This window comes from Ahaetulla prasina, chromosome 5, assembly GCF_028640845.1.
Source record: "Ahaetulla prasina isolate Xishuangbanna chromosome 5, ASM2864084v1, whole genome shotgun sequence".
Taxonomy (NCBI): domain Eukaryota; kingdom Metazoa; phylum Chordata; class Lepidosauria; order Squamata; family Colubridae; genus Ahaetulla; species Ahaetulla prasina.
Window position 1 is genome coordinate 67,032,803 of NC_080543.1, and position 21,664 is coordinate 67,054,466.

At 40.6% G+C, this 21,664-nt stretch overlaps 1 protein-coding gene across 6 annotated transcripts in view; it reads right to left on the minus strand.

The window, feature by feature from the left end:
• Positions 1–21,664, minus strand: part of SYTL5 (synaptotagmin like 5) — a 187,050-nt gene that overhangs the window by 137,429 nt on the left and 27,957 nt on the right. For 5 of the 6 annotated variants that reach the window (XM_058184449.1, XM_058184448.1, XM_058184452.1 and 2 more), the window contains exon 2: positions 2,538–2,913. In XM_058184449.1, coding sequence (XP_058040432.1) covers positions 2,538–2,656 — 119 coding nt within the window. In that variant the 5' untranslated portion in view covers positions 2,657–2,913. Of the gene's footprint in view, positions 1–2,537; positions 2,914–5,912; positions 5,982–21,664 lie in introns of those variants that run through there. The other variant, XM_058184446.1, reaches the window with a different exon arrangement.

Consider the following 21,664-nt stretch of genomic DNA (forward strand, 5'->3'; position numbering starts at 1 on the left):
GCAATCCAGATTAGACTTTGCCTGACTCAGAGAATGCCAGAAAGCAGATCCTTTATATAGGCCATGGGGTGTGGCTCCATGACTCAGCACTTATCCAGGCCTGCCCCTCTCTTCCTTCCTTCCGTCGCCTCTCCATTCTCTGAAAGCGTGGATCTACCCATTGCATCGTATCGTCTCCAGCTGTTGGTAATCCCAGCTCGTGGCTGGCTTCAGGCACACATGCTATCGGAGGGAGGTTTGTTTGTTCGGTTTGTCCAGGCATGGCGCCAGGGCTGGGGGCTGGAGGCATGCCAGGACATTCTTCAGCACTATTAGCATCTGGCAGGAGATAAGAGGGGCCCAGCTGTGGCAGGGGGAGCGAGTGAGGCACAACACCCTCTCTCTTGTGTCAATCTAATTCCCCCCTGGTTCTGAGGTTTTCAAAAGCCTCCATCACAAACCACATAATGTTTCTCTTGAGGTGGTCATCTCTGGCTGGATCTTCGATTGGCTCTTCCTGGTCAGACAGGCTTCCGGCTCGCGTTTTTAGCCCTGTTGTCGACTGCCCTGGATGAGGGTGACTCCTCGGGTTCTTCCATCCCAGTTATCTTTCTTCCCCACTCCAATTGACCATCTGGATTTCATGGGGCCTTCCAAAACAGCTTCAATGTCTTCGATGGAACAGATAGAACTGACTTCTGGCTAAGTGGTAGTGGAGGTCTCACACCAGCATTCTCCCTCTCCTTGCTTGCTGCTTTGCTTGGACATTGTGTGCAGGGTGCCCTTGGTAGAGTGAGTTTGCTTCTCCAGTTTGACCACTTTTGCAGCTTTATGTAAGGTCCTGCCTCTCCCTCCTGTTCAAGAAAGCATGGACTCTAGAAACTTTAGCATTTCAAAAGGAAACTTTTATTGAAAGGAAGTGAATGCTAGACAATGCAAAGCAGGGTCTGAGTTCCCCCCAGGCAATTCCGTTAGGATGAAGTGGTTAGAAACCCCTCCCCTCATTTTGATGTTGAATGAGCCAATCCACAGGTGCGAAGATGTTGCGGAAATGGTCATCCTAAGAATGAGATAAGGAGTCGTTCCCATGCGCTTCTTCTGTGACGTTTCCAAACTGAGAGAAAACAGATGGCCCTCTCCCCTTGTACATTCCCCAAGGTAAATCAAAGCACAGGGCAGAATAAGTGACAGGGTAAAAATTATAAACTATGGAATTACAGGATACATAGAAAACAGGATGAGAGCAATAACCGAGTAAAAGAATCCAGGGTTCCCTCCCCACTTGAATGGCAGTATTGCGATAGGGATCTGACACCTGCAGACACATCTGTTACTGGAGAATCACTGCCTGTATTCTGCTGTGCTTATTCAATCTTCTCTTTATTACTGGCTCTTGTCTTTGTGGAAAGCAAAGTGCATCTAAGCCCAGAGACCTACATGAACTTGCAGCTAATAAAGTTTGCTCAAGAGCAACCAGTCAGCTTCTTAGCTGCACATTGATCTTTAAGATTTGGGTGATATGCTTGGAGCTTATCATTTCTCCCTCTATGGAGGCTAATTTGTGATTTATTTCCTCTTCTATTCTCTGTAAAAGCTTTGATTTTTAGCCAATTTTCTATCCTTATCTATCTTGCTTAGGGCTAGGATAAACAAAAATACAAGCATAGTACAAAAATTTAAAAATAGTATATAGTTTGAATACTAACCATTTTTTAAAATTGCCAATATCAGTTTTGCTTATTGTGCAGCAGCAGCTTCATTTGTGCCATTTGGGTTTTAAACCTAAGCACACTATTTGTGTTAAGGGAAGGCAAGTGCAAAATTCTTTCCCTACTACGTACAAAATCGTAAGAAAGAAAAAGTGCCAAAGATCAGTTAATAGCCTAAACTATTTTAAATGTATACAGAAATTAACTAGTGTGCTTTCTATAAAATATTTAAGAACAAAGAAATAATGGTATCCCAAACAATAGATTAATAGTTAATATGAAATGAATTTCCTGAGCTGGATAGTAGGAAATATAATACATAATATTAGTTAGAATTAACAATAAAAGAAGAATTTGTAAAAAGAAACCTTATAACCTGTGAACTTATGCATATTACCTTATATCAGGAAAACCAAAAGATATAGCCAGAGTTCATTCAATAATTTCAACAAAGTATGAAAGGTTTGTGCTACAGTACTGTATAATTAATGTATGTATGTGTGTGTAACATCATTCTAAAATAATGTTAGTGCTAGACACACCTATTATTTTGGGCAATGTATCCAGTTTTCTGTGAAATCATGCAGGACTATATTGTGCATGTGCACATATGTTTCACATCAACAATTTGTAATTAGGCTACAGTTATCACAAAGAATAATCTTTTTTAAAAAGTTTATTTTTCTAAAGGGTAAATCAGACTGTTGGAGGCCAAAGTTTTGCACATGAAAAAGGAGCAAAATGGAACATTTATAATTATCGCTACTAACACTGATAACAGCCACACAGTTCCAAACCAAGCTTTAGTATTTGGTTTTTTAAATAGTATAGATATTTTTTAAAGATTACCTGATTCGTTTATCTTCCATTTTTCTCAAGTATTCATCTCTTTTTAATACTCCCAATATTGTTTCTCTTTCATGCTCTAATAAAAATGATAGATTGATTATTTCTGCATTGTTAGACATGTTCCTTCAATTGTTATATTCTTTAATAGATGTGTTTTCTGGCAGACAATAAGATGCAGCGTTTAAGAGCACATCACTGGAAACATCCAAGTGCTACAGTTTCTTGTCAGGAGCTAATTCATATGTTTCAGATCAAGAGATTTTGGTCATTTTAGTGATTTGAATGTTCACTGGAACTTTTGCTTGAATTCCTGAACATGCTGTGAACTTCTTTCATACATTATCCTCAAGTTAATAATCGCCCTGAATTGCTTTACCTGAAATAAAAACAACAAAATTAAAAATTAAAATTAAATATACATTTACTTAAGCTGTTTCTTGAATGATTTAATGTTTTAGTAATTTTAAGACAACAAATGCCCACCTGTTTGTACAACTGGAATATTTAATTAATAGAAATAACACTGAAATTGAATGACAATTAAAAACAAAATAGCTACGGAAGTTATTTCAACAATTGAACATATGTCTGACTGCATCATTCTGGACCTGCTGAAGAAAATCTTTTACATGACTCTATCTAGATTTCTCATTCCCAGGAACAGACTGAATTGGAACACTTGTTTTAACCGAACAAACTAATTCCTAGCTAATACCAACCCTGAATTGAACAAGGAATACCAAGACAGCTGGATTCAGGTTGACTTCAGCAATTCAACTGAGATGTGACTCTCACTCTTCACAAAGATAACGCTGTCTAACAGAATTTGAATCATATTTCCTGATCTTCCATCTGACTAAATAGGATTACAATATTTCTGTCTCCTCTAGACAAACTTCAGTTTGTTTGGCAGTTTTCAACACTGATTTAGAACTTAATCAGTTCTCTTGATTTTGACTGAAAAAAGAAATAAGATAGCATGGTACCTATTGTATACCACCAATGCTTTTATATATGCATTATAGGGTGGGTTTTGTTTGAGTTTATGTAATTCAGGTATTATCTGGGAAGATGAAACCACAGATGTTGTATATCAACAACAATACCAAATCCATAGTTCGTGAGCAGTCTTTCAGTACCATGTACAAGCTAAATATTAGAGGAGAAGATGGTTGCCTAAGGGACATCTCAAGCCAACAGATTTTGGATGAATGGGAATCTCCTAGCACTACCTTTGGAAATTATTCCTGCAACATAACAAAAGCCATTAAGAAGTCAAATAGAACCAAGAGAACTATGTTTGTTTTGTCGAGTTCTTTGAGATTATTCAACTAGTCTTTCTCCCATAAAAAGCCTTAAAGCCATCTTGAAATAGATCTAGGTCAGTTATCTAGATGTCATCCACTTTCATCCAATGTCATCCACTTTCCTAGAATACTATAGCACTATACACTTCAAGATCTTGTCAAATATTATAATAATGAATTCTGTTAAAAACCTAATAATTTAGAGTACAAAATTTCACCATTACATTTGTATAGCTAAAAAAAATCATTCTGTATCACAAAGACACATTCATCATTTGCCATTGAGTGTGTTCTCCTCAGCCAACAAGGGTCAAGCATGATATAATACAACTTACCTGTCCATATTCTCATGCTACATACATTATGAGTTATCTATTTTAGCTGGACCAGAACAGACTAAATTTGCATTCAATGAATCTATAGGGTATGCAAATCAGTCTGACTTGAAGTGGATTCTCAAAATTAACATTACAGGTAGTAGTTATGACCACACCTGATCCCAAAATTTGAGTTGCTAAGTAAAATATTTATTAAGTGAGTTTTGCTCCATTTTATGACTTTTCTTGCCACAGTTCTTAAGCGAATCACTGTAGTTATTAAGTTAGTAACATGGTTAAGTGAATCTGGCTTCCCCATTGATTTTGTTTGTCAGAAGGTTGCAAAAGCTGTATACATATTGCAATTGTCATAAATATGAACCAGTTGCCAAGCATCTGAATTTTGATCATGTGACCATGAGGAAGCTGCAACAGTCGTTAATGTGAAAAATGATCATAAGTCAGTTTTTTCAGTGCTGTTGTGACTTTGAACAGTCATTAAATGAACTGTTGTAAGTCAAGGACCACCTATATTTAAAATTTAAAGGCCCAAGACTCAAGATTTGATTTGAAAATGATGGAAAAACATCCAAACTTCTGCTTTTTTGTGGGTTTGTGCACATGTGTGGGTTGGCACTAGTGGATGAAACTAGTAGGCATGGTAGATCTTTCCAAAGAAAGTAATTTTGCAAAGTTTCAATCTTTTTGTAATACTTTTTCATAACTTTCATAAGTGGGGAGAGGAGGCAGTATACTATGGGGAAAAGTGAAGTTGTCCCAGATTTGTTTCTCTGCACAGTACCTTGCCGCCCTGTCTTCCTTGGGAAGGGGCAAACTCCACAGAAAGACAAAGTGGCTTGCAACTTTCCATGCTGGAAAGTCGGAAGGAAGTTCCCTCCCTTCCTTGTTGACTTTCTGAAGAAGCCAGCAGGAAAGATCACAAATGGTGATCACATGATCACGGAAGGCTTGGCAATCCATCATAAGTGCAAACAAGTTGCCAAGAGCCCAGATTGCAATTAGATAACTCTGGGGCTGGTGCAACAATCTTAAATTTGAGCATCTGCCTTTCATTCAGCACCTTTATAATTTTGAACGGTCACTGAACAAACAGTCATAAGTCAAGGACCACCTGAATATTATTCCTGAAAAGTTTAATAGCAGTACTTTCATCAAATACAGGATTGATTTTTCAGAAACAGTATGGGACTGAATACCAGTCATTTCTGCTCAAATTTAAGCAATAAATATGCTAGATCAACAGTTTTTGAGTAAATCATTATATTTAACAACTGACACTGAAATTTCCCTTATTTTGTTCCTAAAGATCAAGAGGAGTACGGTAATTTAGCATCCCAGTATAATAACACACACTTCAGTCTGATCTGTTGAGATTATAAAAATACCTTAAAGTAAAGTATAAAGCAAAGAAAAAAGTATTATTCAATTACATCATTCTAGAATAAACCTTTGATGACTTTATAGAGTGAAATGATTTCTTATGCTATATTTTAAACAGAAATTACAGAAATTTATTACGTGGGAACATCTCAGTTTTATTCATTGCTCCAACAGGAAGTTAAAGTAGCAGCTACTATGTTAAACAAATGGCCTAATCACACCTCATTTCTTACTCTTATGTTCCATGACAGCTTGAAAAAGAGAAATATACAATTACAGGAGTCTATGAATGTATATGCTTTTAAATGAGAATATTCGTGCAAATAGCATTCTGATTAATCAAGCCTTACCATATCCAGGGTATAATAGCTGAAATGTTCCTTGTAAGCAACTTTCCTTGTAAGCAACCAGATACTGATTACTCTATCCATTAACCTGAAAAACCAGCTGTTCTTCTCTCAGGAAGCTATTTGCACAAAATACACACCCAGTAGTATGATGCAATATTTATCACCAGCAGCCAATTATCAAAATACAAGGAAATACCTGCAGCACTAACCCTGTTAATTTTCAAAGGAAAAAGGAAAATCTGTCTTGCATTATAAAAAAGTAAAATGAATATGAAAAGTGCCCACTTTTTAAGAATAATTATTGACTACCATTTCTAATCACTTAAGATTATTTTATGCCTATCTCTGTGTAAGGATAAATAACTAACCATCAATCAATCACAGATTGTCCTACTTCCTCCTAGGATCTAATATATCCTGTACATTGTGAGCAGAATTGCTAAAGGTATAAGGTTTAAGAAACAGATTTGTCATACCAAGTTACAGCACTATCACTTCTTCTAGTATTTCTCATATTAATTAGCATTGTTTTCCCACTGGCATCTTAAATTCTGGGTATTATAATTCAATATACCCAGAGGGCAACAGATCAAAAAAAGCTAATTTTATTGTTGCAGTTGTTGCAGTCAGCCAGATGTTTAGACTGGATTTGACATTTTTACCCATCTATCAAGTCCTTCTCAAGGACCTGGGATAAGCAGATGTTGTTTAATGAATTCAAGGTATCGTGATGTAAGCTGTTGAAGTAAAGCTGCCTTTTTCAATTGACTGATGGTGATTTTGTCAATGCTGATGGTGTTCAAGTTGTGCTCCAGATGTTTTGGCAGCAGCCATATGATTCAATTAACAACTGCAGTGACTTGCTATTTAACCATGGCAAAAAAAGGTAATAAAGTCAGACGTGAATCATTTAACAAGTGCCTTGCTTTGCAACAGAAATTCTGGTCCCAATTTATTACAAGCCAATGCTGTAATCATATTAATTTAAGGAACCCTACATATTTGTTTGTTTGTTTGTTTGTTTGTTTATTGCTTCCTATTAAGATGGAAAAAGGTACAGAATCCTGATAAAACATCATTCTCATTAATACAGGACTCATATTAGACAGACAAAAGTGCATATTTGTCAGAAGAACCATCATGAAGCAAAAGTCATACCTAGCTTAGCCACAGAGCAGCGGGAAGCTTACAGCTAACCGCAAACTGCTTGACAGGAAATTTACTTAGATAGCTTTTCAAGATACCTGTCACTAGTGAGTAATAGGAAACAAGATATTTAGCTTCTGCAAACAGTCAGCAAGGGGTGGCAATGGTGAGCAACAAGGGGATAGCAGGGGGCCATCTGTATTATCACCAATCATGATATGATAAGCGTCTGTATAACCATATATAGAAAAATGTTTTTTCCTGTTTTTCCTGTTTCCTGTACTTTTGAAGTATAAAAGAAAGTGCGTCAGAACTCATTGAAGTTCAGTGTTGCCATTGCCTATGCTTGCCACTGAACATGCGCATAAAACCTGTTCTGTTCATCCAGGAATTTTCTGTGTATTCCTAAATTCCATAACATATTCTGGCGACCACGAACGAAGGGACACACAGGAAGGGGCCATTGACTCTCCAGACGGGTTGTCCTGGCAAACGTCATCTACCTCATCGGGGATCACTCCAGGCCGGCTACGTGGCATTTGACACGGGGAGACATCATCGGGAAAGCAGAGGAAGGTTCATCAGCGAAACAACTTAGTCAAGGATCCTCAGGGTGAACAGAAGGGTTGAAGTCCGCAGACCAAGAAGACGGCCTGCAGGCAAGTATCAATAAAGAGGTCCGGGTTCGAGTCCCGGCAGAGTGTACCCAATCCCGTTTGGATTGGAAGAGGGGACCGTTCATCCTCCAGGAGACAGGTTGGCGTACCCAAGTCTCCAAGTAAGTAGGATTGTGTGGGTGGCTAAACCACTGCAGTTCTCACTTTGTGACCATCGGAACTACCGGCACAATGAGTCAGTGTTAAGTGTCGTTAGGATGGGTGGAGATTGTAATAAGGAAGGTGTCCGAAGGACCCCCTTACAGTGTATGTCAGGCAACTTTAAAGCCGGATACCTGAGAGATTATGGAGACCCCCAGTGTGAACCCTGATACTCTGCGGATATTTTGCTGCAATGAGTGGTCCACCTTCGGCGTAAGGTGGGCAGGGCCCAAGTTTGGCGAAATGTGGCCAATGACCGTGTCAATGGACCCAGAACTCGTGTCATGAGTTCATCAGAAAGTAACAGGGGATGGATATTGGGATCAGTATCCATATATTAATCAGTGGAAATAAACATCTAAGAGAAACTTACTTGGCTCAGGAAATGTCAGGTAGAAAATGCAAAAAATTATTTGGCTAGAGCAAAACAACAGCAAATGAAATACAACAAAATTAATGAAAAGAAATCCATTTTGAGTCAGGAAGATAGGGAGGAATATTCCTGACCCCCTCCTTATCCTACTCAAAGAAAACCAATAGCTCCTCTGGCTATTAAGACTGAACCAATCGCTGTACAGCCAGAAGCAGTTGATCTGAAACGTAACAAAGACAAGAAGAGAAGAGCCTCTGTGTCTTCGGTTAGTTCCGATGAGTCAGTGTCAAGTCACACTAGAAGTAAAACCAAATGAAATAGGACACTAAAAACCATAATTACCAAATTTTGCCTGGAAACACACACAACATGGATTGAAGTCCTACTCATGGCCATGTATGCTATCCGAACAATGCCTCGTACATCCCTCAAACTGTCCCCATTTGAGCTGCTATATGGATGCCCTCCAGTGTTATTTTCTCCTATTCAAGGGTATCCAGATTTGGGGCAAAAGGGAAAATAGAGGTCCAAACACTAGTCAAGCAATTACAATTGCATAGCAACCAAGTAAACAAGTTAAGAAATTATGTCTTAGAGCAGGTTTCAACCCCAGCAATGACACCAACACATACCTTTAAACCAGGAGACAGGGTGCGGGTCAAACATTGGAAAGATGACCCCCTGATTCCTAGATGGAAAGGGCCCTACACTATATTGTACTTTCCCTTAGCAGTTAAAATCCTAGAAGGGTAGAGCTGGATCCATTGGACCAGACTCAAGGCAGCAAAAGACTCTGCTCCAGTACAAAATCAAGTGCAAAGGACAGATAAACCCCTAGTACTGAAATTCACTAGAAAGCATCTTACTGAACCTGACCAGAAAAGGGTTCTCGAAGTACGATGCGACGATAGATTCTGCTGAATCCTACCGGCAATGGATTCTCTATGCACAGTCTGAGACAACATGAATACAGGCATAAATATTGAAGAACCCCAAAATCGTACTCTGTTGATTGAGCGTTTTATAATTCAAAGTACCCCTGATATCCATGCAAAATTGCAAAAGACTGAAGGAGCATTAGGTAAGAATGTATCCGAGATAGTGAAAATAGTTCAGAAGGTCTACAGGTATAGAGACAGAGAAGTTACCTTTGCCCCATTGCACAAACAATTCAGGATTATATAACCCAAATACTTAAAAGCTGGCATTTTATATATTCAATCCCCTTGTAACCATTATCAGGGATTGATCCTCCAGGCCTTAGAAAGGCAGCGAAACCACCAGTGAAAATGTCTAAGCCCTCTTTAATAACAAAGAAATTGATGAGAGTCCTGAAAATGCCTGTATGTTAGCAATGCCCTTCATATCACAAAGTATCCCTGATATTAAAAAGAAGCCTCAGAAACAGGAAAGGGCATTGGGCATGACTGTAAGTCAGTTGATGGAAATTACATGAAAAATCTACGTGAATAGAGAGAAGGTGGAAGAAAAGAAAAAAGGTGATACGATGCAATGAAAGGCTGAATTGCTGGCAGTTGCACTGTCAAGTAGCTCCAGAACTTGGAAAAGAAACCAGTACTAGTTTGAAAAATCACATAGGGGACTGAAGCCAGATAGGGACAACATAGCTATGTCAAATGGTGGGGGAATGGGGGAACTGAAAAAGCAAATACAAGAAATCCAACAATATTGAGTGTCCCTCAGTCCGCCTTTTTGACTACCCCCCGTCATAATCTCTGAGTAGGAGACAGAATAAGGGTAAAAACACTAGAAAAAGCGAAAAACTTGAAACCTAAGGGGAAAGGACCATGTACTGTGGTTATATGTTCTCCACTTGCAATAAAATTAAGCCTGCGGTTGAAGAATAATGGGAAGGAGAACAAGACAAAAGCTGTCCTTTAGTGGTGCACTTAAAGAATCGCCCCCTATAACTGCCCTACCGGAAACGGGTAGGCAACGTACGGGGCATAAGAAGCCTTGTTGAACCACTCTGGAAGCTGGTTCCCTGCACACGGCCGAAGAATTTTGATGAGGAAAACAGTGTGGGAAGATTAAATACATTTTAGGGAATGGTAGTCTGAATTTATGTAGCTATAGCAGCAGTAGTTTTGGCTATAGTAAGTTTGATTGTACTAATTGTGCTTTGCTGTGTAGGACACTTGTTCTTTTGGAATTGCCCCCAGTCTAAAGAGACAAGTGCTGTTCCTAAAACATAGGCTGCAACCAGGGACAGAGTAAATCCCCTGGGGATACTGATGCTTGAAGAACCTTGGGAGTGGATCCTTTACAGTATCTTAGGAATTCTGGGACTGTGGGTACTATATTTAGCAAATGAGACTTGGCTTTGTGGAAAACCCAAAACTGACTTTGATCCTTCCCAAATCAATCCCTATAGTTGGGAAAGGTTCATTTTAAATTGACATGGGATTTCTATGGCTTGGGTTATTGTGTGCAGTGGCCTGCTGAGTGGCAGAACTGTGCCCAACAATTCCAAATGTTATAAGTATGTCCAGTCAACTTCTCTTATGCCTGAATAATGTTCTGGGAATGTTGAAAATAGCAAAGAGCAGAAAAAGATTAAGGTCCAGGGGTTGGGATCCTCGGAGATAATAGGCAAGGAGGAACTGGAAAAAGTTCTCTCCCATCAACACCGCCTTATTTCCAGATGTGGACAATACCCTGGGTCACCCCCGAATCCCAAGACCAAACGTGTTACTCCTAAGCTACACTATGGGGAAGGTCGGGGGGGGGGGCTTTGCAGCAATTGAGAGAAGGACATTATACACTTAAAACATTGGAATTGGGCCAGACATTGATAAACAAATCTGATTCTGCTTTAGGCCAAAGATATTGGTTGTGTTTATCTGCCTCCCCATGCGCTTATAATGCAGTCTCAGTCTCATCAGACCTTTGGGCAAAAAAACCTAAAAAAACCCCCACTACTGCTTTTGAAAAAGATGCGGAGTAGAAAAGTAACACGATAGAGGAAAAGATACATGGTGATTTCTATAACACTCCAGAAGATAGGCTCAAAATACAGAAGGATTTTGACAGACTTGAACATTGGGCTCTATTTAACAAAATGAAATTCAATAGTGAATTTAAATAAAGTGATCTTGGAGTCCTAGTGGACAACCATTTAGATATGAGCCAGCAGTGTGCAGCAGCTGTCAAAAAAGCCAACACAGTTCTTGGCTGCATAAACACAGGGATAGAATCAAGATCATGTGAAGTATTAATACCACTTTATAATGCTTTGATAAGATTATATTGGGGATAACACATTCAGTTTTGGTCACTACGATGTAAAAAAAGCATGTGGGGACTCTAGAAAGAGTGCAGAGAAGAGCAACAAAGATAATTAGGGAACTGGAAGCAAAAACATATAAAAAAATTGGTTCCTGAAATTGGGTATGTCTAGTCTGATGAAAAGAAGGACTAGGGGAGACATGATAGCAGTGTTCCAATATCTCAGGGGTTGCCACAAAGAAGAGGGAGTCAAACTATTCTCCAAAACACCTGAGGGTAGAACAAGAAGCAATGGGTGGAAACTAATCAAGGAGAGAAGCAACTTAGAACTAAGGAGAAATTTCCTGACAGTTCGAACCTGCCTGCAGAAGTTGTAAATGCTCCAACACTGAAAATTCTTAAGAAAATGTTGAAAAACCATTTGTTTGAAATGATGTAGGGTTTCCTACCTAGGCAGGGGTTGGACTGGAGAGCCTCCGGTGTCCCTTGCAACTCTATTAAGACTGTGCTACCGCACTTCCTGTTGCAGAGCAGAATAAAAGAACAAAGAGTTTTGTCTCAAGGCAGCACCCCCTACACACCCGCGTCTTTTGCAGTGAGAAGACAGGAAGACAGGAAAGAGCAGAATTCTTAATTGACTGTTGTATGCTAAAGAAATGAAGACTAAGAGGGAAAGTTTTTATCAAAATTCATATTCCCCCCCTTTGCATATGTTCTGCACAAAAAAAAAAAAAAAGGAGGGAATAAGATGGAAAAAGGTACAGAATCCTGATAAAACATCACTCTCATTAATACAGGACTCATATTAGACAGACAAAAGTGCATATTTGTTAGAAGAACCATCATGAAGCAAAAGTCATACCTAGCTTTGCCACAGAGCAGCAGGAAGCTTACAGCTAACCGCAAACTGCTTGACAGGAAATTTACTTAGATAGCTTTTCAAGATACCTGTCACTAGTGAGTAATAGGAAACAAAGTATTTAGCTTCTGCAAACAGTCAGCAAGGGGGGGTGGCAATGGGGAGCAACAAGGAGACAGCACGGGGCCATCTGTATTATCACCAATCATGATATGATAAGTGTCTGTATAACCATATATAGAAAAATGTTTTTTCCTGTTTTTCCTGTTTCCTGTACTTTTGAAGTATAAAAGAAAGTGCATCAGAACTCATCGATGTTCAGTGTTGCCATTGCCTATGCTTGCCACTGAACATGCGCATAAAACCTGTTCTGTTCATCCAGGAATTCTCTGTGTATTCCTAAATGCCATAACACTATAAAGCGACTCTAAAAAGATAAATCCAAAAGTAATTAAAATATTAAAACTATGTAGATTAACTTTTTAAACTATACAAAAAAAACCTTAAGAGACAGATAACAGAGGGACTCATTACCCTGTTAACCACCTCCAGCAATAAGAGCTCTCTTCATGCTATGCACGCTGCTACGTTCTGCACCAGCTGTAGCTTCCAAATTGTCTTCAAGCGTAGCCACATACAGACTATGTTGCAGTAATCCAACCAAGAGATGATTTATGGCTTCACAATCCAGGTAAGGGCACAAATGGCTCACAACACAAAGTTGCACCAAGGCTTTATATACATATTTGGCAACAAGCTAAATCCCCTAAATCCAATTGACATTTATTGTGTTTGTCACAATTTATTATTAAGCTGTACATTAACCCTTCAATGCATGTTACTCTGTAGCCTATTACATTTGATAGACAGGACAGAAGCAAAATAATGATTTAGTCCTTATCTACAATTCTATTCAGGATGAAATTCCACTTTTCATTTCAGCACTCCATTCCTCGGCAGTAACTTCAACAAGTTCAGTAACTGTGGCCTGGCTCATTCACAATATCATCATATTCATCATGTAGTTTGCTTAGCATTTTGTGTGAACCAGGCAACAGTCTGGGTGAATCGTCAAACAAATCAATCCAGAATTCTTACTCAAGGCACAAATGACCATACTCAAATTATCCTACTTCGATACACTATGAAAAGACCTAGCTTTTTGGACAAGGCTCTAATGCCAGGAAAGGTAGAAGGAACGAGAAGATGATGATGACTAGCAGCTAAATGGATGGATTTAGTTATAGTGGTCTTAGTTGCACCATTAAAACACCTGAAAAGCCAGATTAGGATAAAATCATCATGGAGAAATCTATGTGGTCGCTAAGAGTTGGCACTAATTTTATGGCACATAATCAAAATATTATATTTCAGTATCTAGTTGGACACCTAGTGCACATCTAGGTAGGGTAAAGTATTTGTGATACCTGTCCGTTCTCTCTAGGAACGCACGCCCCTTATTTCCTCTACACCAAACACTGCAAATCTTAAATGTAAATTGATAAATGCAAGAAGTATTGTAAACAAATTACTTGAATTTCTACTCTTGTTAAATACTGGTACTTTTGACATTATATTTGTATGTGAAACATGGCTGAACTCATCCTTCCCTGATTCCATTATTTCAGAGAAAGCGTATCATGTTTTTTGATCAGATCGAGAAAAGGAGGTGCAGAGGAGGTGGAGTAGCTATCTATTACAAAAAGTTACTGAATCTAAAAAATATTCAAGTTGCACATAAACTCGCTCTTCCTGAAACTATTGTATGTGAACTGATCCATAACATCACACTTCGCTTCCTGCTATGCTACAGAGCCCCTGACTACAACATTGCACATGTGAACATGTTAACCACACTACTAACATGGGCCACATCTTGCCCTTATCCCCTCATCTTCCTGGGTGACCTAAATCTATCTCTTATTAATTGGATAACAAACAAATGTTCAAATGAACCCATCCATACTACCCTGTACAATGCTGTTACAAATTTAGATCTTGAACAACTAGTAACTAACAATACAAGACTCAACAACTGTCTTGACCTCATCTTCTGCAACAGCGCTAACTCAATTTATGGACTACAAATAAAAGAACCCTTCTCCAACAGCGACCACAGCATGATAGACTTTTGTCTTAATATATGCCCTTACATAAATCGTCATAATAATGGTATTCCAAACTACAATTTCAAAAAAGCTAACTATGACCTTATAAACAACGACCTCTCATCTCTTGACTGGCAAAATCTGTTCTCAACCTGTATCACTACAGAAGACCACTATAGATTTTTCCTACTTGAAGTCAATATTTATTTATTTATTTATTTATTTATTTGATTTCTATACCGCCCTTCTCCCGAAGGACTCAGGGCGGTGTACAGGCAAGAATAAAACAGACGGTACAATATACAAATTTAAAATGCAGTTAAAAAACTTATTTTAAAATTGGCCTGAGAAGTAAAATATATAATAAGCTAAAAAACCCCATTTAAAATTAATTTCTAAGAATTTAAAAATTTGTTAAAATCAATTTAAGCCAGCCCCGCGCGAATAAAAAGATGTGTCTTCAGTTCGTGACGGAATGTCCGAAGGTCAGGTATTTGGCGTAAACCCAGGGGAAGTTCGTTCCAGAGGGTGGGAGCCCCCACAGAGAAGGACCTTCCCTGGGGCCGCCAGCCGACATTGCTTGGCGGACGGCACCTGAGAAGTCCCTCTGTGAGAGCGCACGGGTCGGTGGGAGGCATGTGGTAACAGCAGGCGGTCCCGTAAGTACCCAGGCCCTAAGCCATGGAGCGCTTTAAAGGTAGTAACCAACACCTTAAAGTGCACTCGAAGGCCACAGGTAGCCAGTGCAGTCTGCGAGGAGCGGTGTTATATGGGAGCTACGCGAGCTCCTTCTATCACCAGCGCAGCTGCATTCTGACTAACTGAAGCCTCCGAGTGCACTTCAAGGAGCCCCATGTAGAGAGCATTACAATAATCCAAGCGAGAGGTAACGAGCGATGAGTGACGTGCACAAGGCATCCCGATCAAGGAAGGCGCAACTGCGAACCAGGCGAACCTGGTGGAAGGCCCCTGAGACGGCCGTCAAATGATCTTCAAACGACAGCCGTTCATCCAGGAGGACACCTAAGTTGCGCACCCTATCCTTTGGGGCCAATAACTCGCCTCCAACAGTCAGCTGCGGCTGCAGCTGACTGAATCGGGGTGCCGGCATCCACAGCCCCTCCCTCTTGGGGGGGTTAAGCTTGAGGCCGTTTCTCCCCATCCAGACCCGTACGGCTTCCACACACCGGGACAGCACTTCAACAGCTTCATTGGGGTGGCCTGGGGTGGAGAAGTACAGCTGGGTGTCATCAGCGTACAGCTGGTATCTCACCCCAAAGCCACTAATGATCTCACCCAACGGCTTCATATAGATGTTGAACAGAAGGGGCGAGAGAATCGACCCCTGCGGCACCCCACAAGTGAGGTCCCTCGCGGTCGACCTCTGCCCCCCTGTCAACACCGTCTGCGACCGGTCAGAGAGATAGGAGGAGAACCACCGATACACGGTGCCTCCCACTCCCAATCCCCCCAACCGGCGCAGCAGGATACCATGGTTGATGGTATCAAAAGCCGCTGAGAGATCTAATAGGACCAGGGCAGAGGAATAGCCCCTGTCCCTGGCCCTCCAGAGATCATCCACCAATGCGACCAAAGCTGTCTCCGTGCTGTACCCGGGTCGGAAGCTGGACTGGAACGGGTCTAGATAGACGGCTTCATCCAGGTATTGAGGTAGCTGTCGTGCCACAGCACTCTCTACAACCTTCGCAACAAAGCGAAGGTTGGAGACTGGACGATAATTACCCAAAATAGCTGGGTCCAGGAGGCTTCTTGAGGAGGGTCTCACCACCGCCTCTTTCAAGGCGGCAGGAAAACCCTTCCAACAAAGAAGCGTTGATAATCTCCTGGAGCCAGCCTCGTGTCACCTCCTGAGTGGCCAGTACCAGCCAGGAAGGACACGGGTCCAGTAAACATGTAGTGGCGTGAAGTCTCCCCAACAACCTGTCCACGTCCTCGGGAGCCACAGGGTCAAACTCATCCCAAATGGACTCAACAAGACGTGTCTCCTCTCCCTCGCTTGGATCATCCCAATTTCGGTCCAGACCATCCCGGAGCTGAGCGATTTTATCGTATAGATAACCACTAAACTCCTCAGCACGTCCCTGCAACGGGTCATCCCGCACCTCCTGATGAAGGAGGGAGCGGGTCACCCGAAACAGGGCGGCCAGGCGGTTATCTGCCAACGCAATGAGGGTGGAGGCATATGAGCGCCTCGCCTCCCTCATTGCCACTAGGTAGGTCCTAGAATAGGACCTAACTAGTGTCCGATCAGCTTCGGAATGGCTGGACCTCCAGGTGCTCTCTAGACGTCTTCTCCGGCGTTTCATCTCCCTCAGCCCCTCGGAGAACCAAGGGGCCAAACAAGATCTGTGCCGGGTCAGAGGTCGCAAAGGCACGACACGGTCCAAGGCCCCAGCCGCGGCCCGCTCCCAGGCCGCAACTAGTTCCTCAGTCGTGCCGTGGGCCAGATCCTCAGGGAATGGCCCAAGCTCCGTTCGGAACCTCTCAAGAGTCATTAATCTTTATATACCACATACCACCACCAAAATCAGAAAAAACAAATTACCCATATCAATAAAAAAGCTTCAATCCAAAAAAAAAAAATCCCTCTGGAGAAGAAACAAAAAGGGCTATGTAGCAAATTTTAAAAACCACTACAGAAATATATGCAACCAAATAAAATCTGAATGCACCAATTATCACACCAAGCAAGAAGAAGACCTTCTGCGCACAAATTCCAATCGTGCTTTTTATAATTTTGTGATCAACAAACTTAAAGACTCGAGATCCATCCCACCACTAAAAGAATCTAACGGCAAAGAATATAATGATGAAAGCTTCTGGGTGGCGCCACCTTTCTCGCTGGGTGCTAATTTATGGCACTCCGCATTGAATATGGTAAAAGCCGGATATAACAACTGATCCCGGCTTAATTTCTCTCTCTGGTTGAAAGAGAGAGAAAGAGCAAGGGGGGGGGAATTGTGGTAGATTCCCCTAGGGGCTTTGTTTTTGTAATGCAAAGTCCTGAAAGGTCGAATCCCCTTGAATCCCCTAGGGCCGGTTTAGCTCTGCCTGGTAAGGCCTGTTATTAAGAACACAAAGCCTGCAATTACTGCAGGTTCGAGCCCGGCCCAAGGTTGACTCAGCCTTCCATCCTTTATAAGGTAGGTAAAATGAGGACCCAGATTGTTGGGGGGGCAATAAGTTGACTTTGTAAATATATACAAATAGAATGAGACTATTGCCCTATACATTGTAAGCCGCCCTGAGTCTTCGGAGAAGGGCGGGGTATAAATGTAAACAAAAACAAAAAAAAAAAGAACCCCTCCCCCAACCTCCAGTATTCACTGCGCTCCTGAAAAAGCAGGAAAAGAGGAAGGTGTCCACTTCTGCTAGCAATTGATTTCTTTTTGTGGTTACTAAAAGTAGGCGGAACAAGCGTGAGTGAACAATTATTGGTTTGCAAGTATTTTTGATTTTCTGACTTCTACCTTTTTTTTTTTTTTAAAGAGAAATTTCCGCCCCCCCTTTAGTTTCGTTTTAGAGAAACTGAAAGCAGAGCGATACATCAAAGGGAGCTTTGCTGTTGAATCGAAACTGAATGGAGATTTTATCTTATTGTGTTTGACTGTGGACTGTTGGATTATATTACGTTGTTTAAGTACTTTACAAGGGGATTCTCAGCAGGAACTTTGTCATGGAGGTTCTTTCAGAAGAATGGATTTGTGACTTTATACAGGACTACACAGAAAGTATGTATTTAATTATTCAAAAATACGAATTGATAAAAAATGGGGACGTTTTGGATGAGAGCTTGGAGCAAATTAACCAGTGCAATCATTCGGAAAATGGAATGCAGGAGATACAAATAAAAGTGGATAAATATGAAGATTTGATCGTGAAGAAACAAGGTGATGTAAAGAAGTTTTCTTTAAATAGTTTGGATGAACTGCCTGAATTTGTGCTACAGGAGATTGTCCCTCAAATGGAAAAGACTCACAAGCTTAATGTTTCCCAAGAGTTCTCTTTTTGGATTGATGGAATATACGGCAGTAATTTTTGGATTCTTGGACATAAGGAATTACTAGGAAATATTGTGATTGACTTTTTAAAAGGAGTAACGAAGGAAAGACAGATTAATGCACCAAAAAAAATGGCAAGAGACAAAAGTATTATTCTTGAAACAAGGTTTTTTTAAAATATTAATAGACAAAAATATTAGTGTCCCGGAAAGACAATTTGTGAGGAATCTGGAAGAAATGGGTTGATTATATGTTTTATATCTATCATAAAAGACTAGATATTTGGATCTATACTGGATTTTGATGAGGAAGGACTAAAGTTGAATAGATATTGTAATTTTCTGTATTGAAATTTTATAAGGTGTTGCACTAAATTTTAAATAGAATATTTTCAAAAGATCTTATGTAAGAAAGACATGGGGGGGGGAAATTATATGGTTATAGAAGTTATAAGGGACATATTTTTTGAATTGGATTGGATTTTTATGCTTTAGTTGGTTTTAAATACTTTAGGATTAATTTGTTCTATTGATTTATATATTTTACTATTGTTAATTCTTAATTTTTATTTTTATTTTTTTTTAAGGATTTTGGTTATGTTAGGAGGAAGTCAGAGCTAGAGAAGGAAAATTGGTATAATAGTTTTGGGAGAAAATTTTCTTAGCATATGTTTGTTTTATTTTTAACTATACCTTGTGCTTGTTCCGGGAAGCCAGGGGGGAAGGGGAGGGTATTAGTGAAGGGAGGGGGGTTGGGGGGAAAGGGGGGAAAAATTTTTCTGTAAAACTTTTTGAATAAAAAAAAAAAAAGAAAGAATATAATGATGAAAGAGTTAAAGCAAACCTCTTTAACACATTCTTTGGCTCAGTCTTTGGTAACAGTGATGGCTTATACCAGACATTTCCCAATCGTACCAACAATGAGTACAACGACCTAACACATATAGATTTCACAGAAGATAATGTTGAAAAAGCTCTTCGCAAACTAAAACCATCCCTATTTATTGGACCTGATGGACTATGTCCACTAATATAGCAGAACCCCTAAGCATAATCTTTGAAAAATCTTTCACGACCAGTTCCCTACACAAACTTTGGTCACTAGCCACAGTCACCCCTGTCTTCAAAAAAGGAAACCCCAGCCTAGTTGAAAATTATAGACCAATCTCTCTATGTGTGTCACCTGCAAAGTAATGGAATCCATGATCAACCAATCCATTACCCTCCACCTAGAAGCAAACAACCTACTCTCCAATAAACAGTTTGGTTTCAGAAAAAAATCATCGTGTAATTTACAACTTCGTCACTGCAAAAACATATGGACTATAAATCTTGATCAGGGCAAAGCAATATTTTATTTATTTATTTATTATTTAAACTTTTATACCGCCCTTCTCCGAGGACTCAGGGCGGTGTACAATACAAATAAAATACAAATACCAAAGCAGTTAAAATACAATATAGTTAAAAAACTGATTCAATAAGCAATAATTAAAAATAGAAGTATAAAAGTCTAAAAAATTTAAAACCCCACTAAAACCTCAATTAAAATCATTAGGCCAGCCCTGCTTGATGAAACAAGAAAGTTTTGAGCTCTCGTTTAAAGGTCCGAAGATCGGGGAGAAGACGTAGCCCCACAGGCAATTCATTCCAGAGGGTCGGAGCCCCCACAGAGAATACTTGTCCCCTGGGGGCCGCCAGCTGACACTGTTTGGCCGACGGCACCCCAAGGAGGCCCTCCCTGCGAGAGCGCACCGGACGATGGGAGGCTGTTGGCGGCAGTAGGCGGTCCCGTAAGTACCCCGGTCCCATGCCATGGAGCACTTTAAAAGTGATAACCAGGACCTTGAATCGCACCCGGAAGACCACCGGCAACCAATGCAGTCTGCGCAGGAGAGGTGTTATGTGGGAGCTATGTGACGCGCCCTCTATCCCCCGCACAGCCACATTCTGCACCAGTTGGAGCCTCCTGATGCTCTTCAAGGGGAGCCCCATGTAGAGAGCATTGCAGTAATCCAGGCGGGAGGTCACGAGGGCATGAGTGACTGTGCACAGAGTCCCGGTCAAGGAAGGGGCGCAACTGGCGGATCAGGCAAACCTGATAAAAAGCTCCCCTGGCGACGGCTGTCAAATGATCTTCTAGAAACAGCTGTACATCCAGGAGAACGCCTAAGTTGCGCACCAATTCCCTGGGGGCCAACGATTCGCCCCCCACAGTCAGGGATGGAAGTAGCTGACTGTGCCGGGACGCGGGTATCCACAGCCACTACGTCTTGGATGGGTTGAGTCGGAGTCTGTTCATCCCCATCCAGACCCGAACAGCCTCCCACCAGATTCAATTTACATAGACTTCTGTAAAGCTTCTGACTCAGTAGTACATGATAAACTTCTCCAAAAACAAAAATCCTATGGCATCTCAGGACCCCTCCACAATTGGATAACAACTTTCCTGTCAAACAGACAACAAGTGGTCAAAATTGGCAATGCTATATTAAATCCTGTTCCTGTCAAAAGTGGTGTTCCCCAAAGCAGCATTCTTGGACCAACACTCTTCATATTATACATTAATGATCTCTGTGACCAAATTACAAGTAATTGTGTTCTCTTTGCTGACGATGTCCAAACTATTTAACACCACCAATAATACAGCTACCCTTCAAAAAGACCTTGACTTTGTATCTGATTTGTCTTAAACTTGGCAACTCCAAATCTCTACCAGCAAATGTTCAGTCTTACATATTGGAAAAAAGAACCTAAACACTAAGTACAAGCTTGATGGACATTACCTTACAGATGACCCCCACCCTGTTAAAGACCTTGGAGTTTTCATATCAAATGATCTAAGTGCCAAAGCCCACTGCAACTACATAGTAAAAAAAGCTTTAAGAGTTGTAAACCTAATCTTGCGTAGCTTCTTCTCCAAAAACACCACTCTACTAACCAGAGCATATAAAACATTTGCTAGACCATTCTTAAAAACAGCTCAACTGTCTGGAACCCATACCACATTTCTGACATCAATACAATTGAACGTGTCCAGAAATATCTTACAAGAAGAGTTCTCCACTCCTCTGAAAACAACAAAATACCTTATGCCACCAGACTTGAAATCCTGGGTTTAGAAAATTTAGAATTACGCCATCTTCGACATGACTTGAGTTTAACTCATAGAATCATC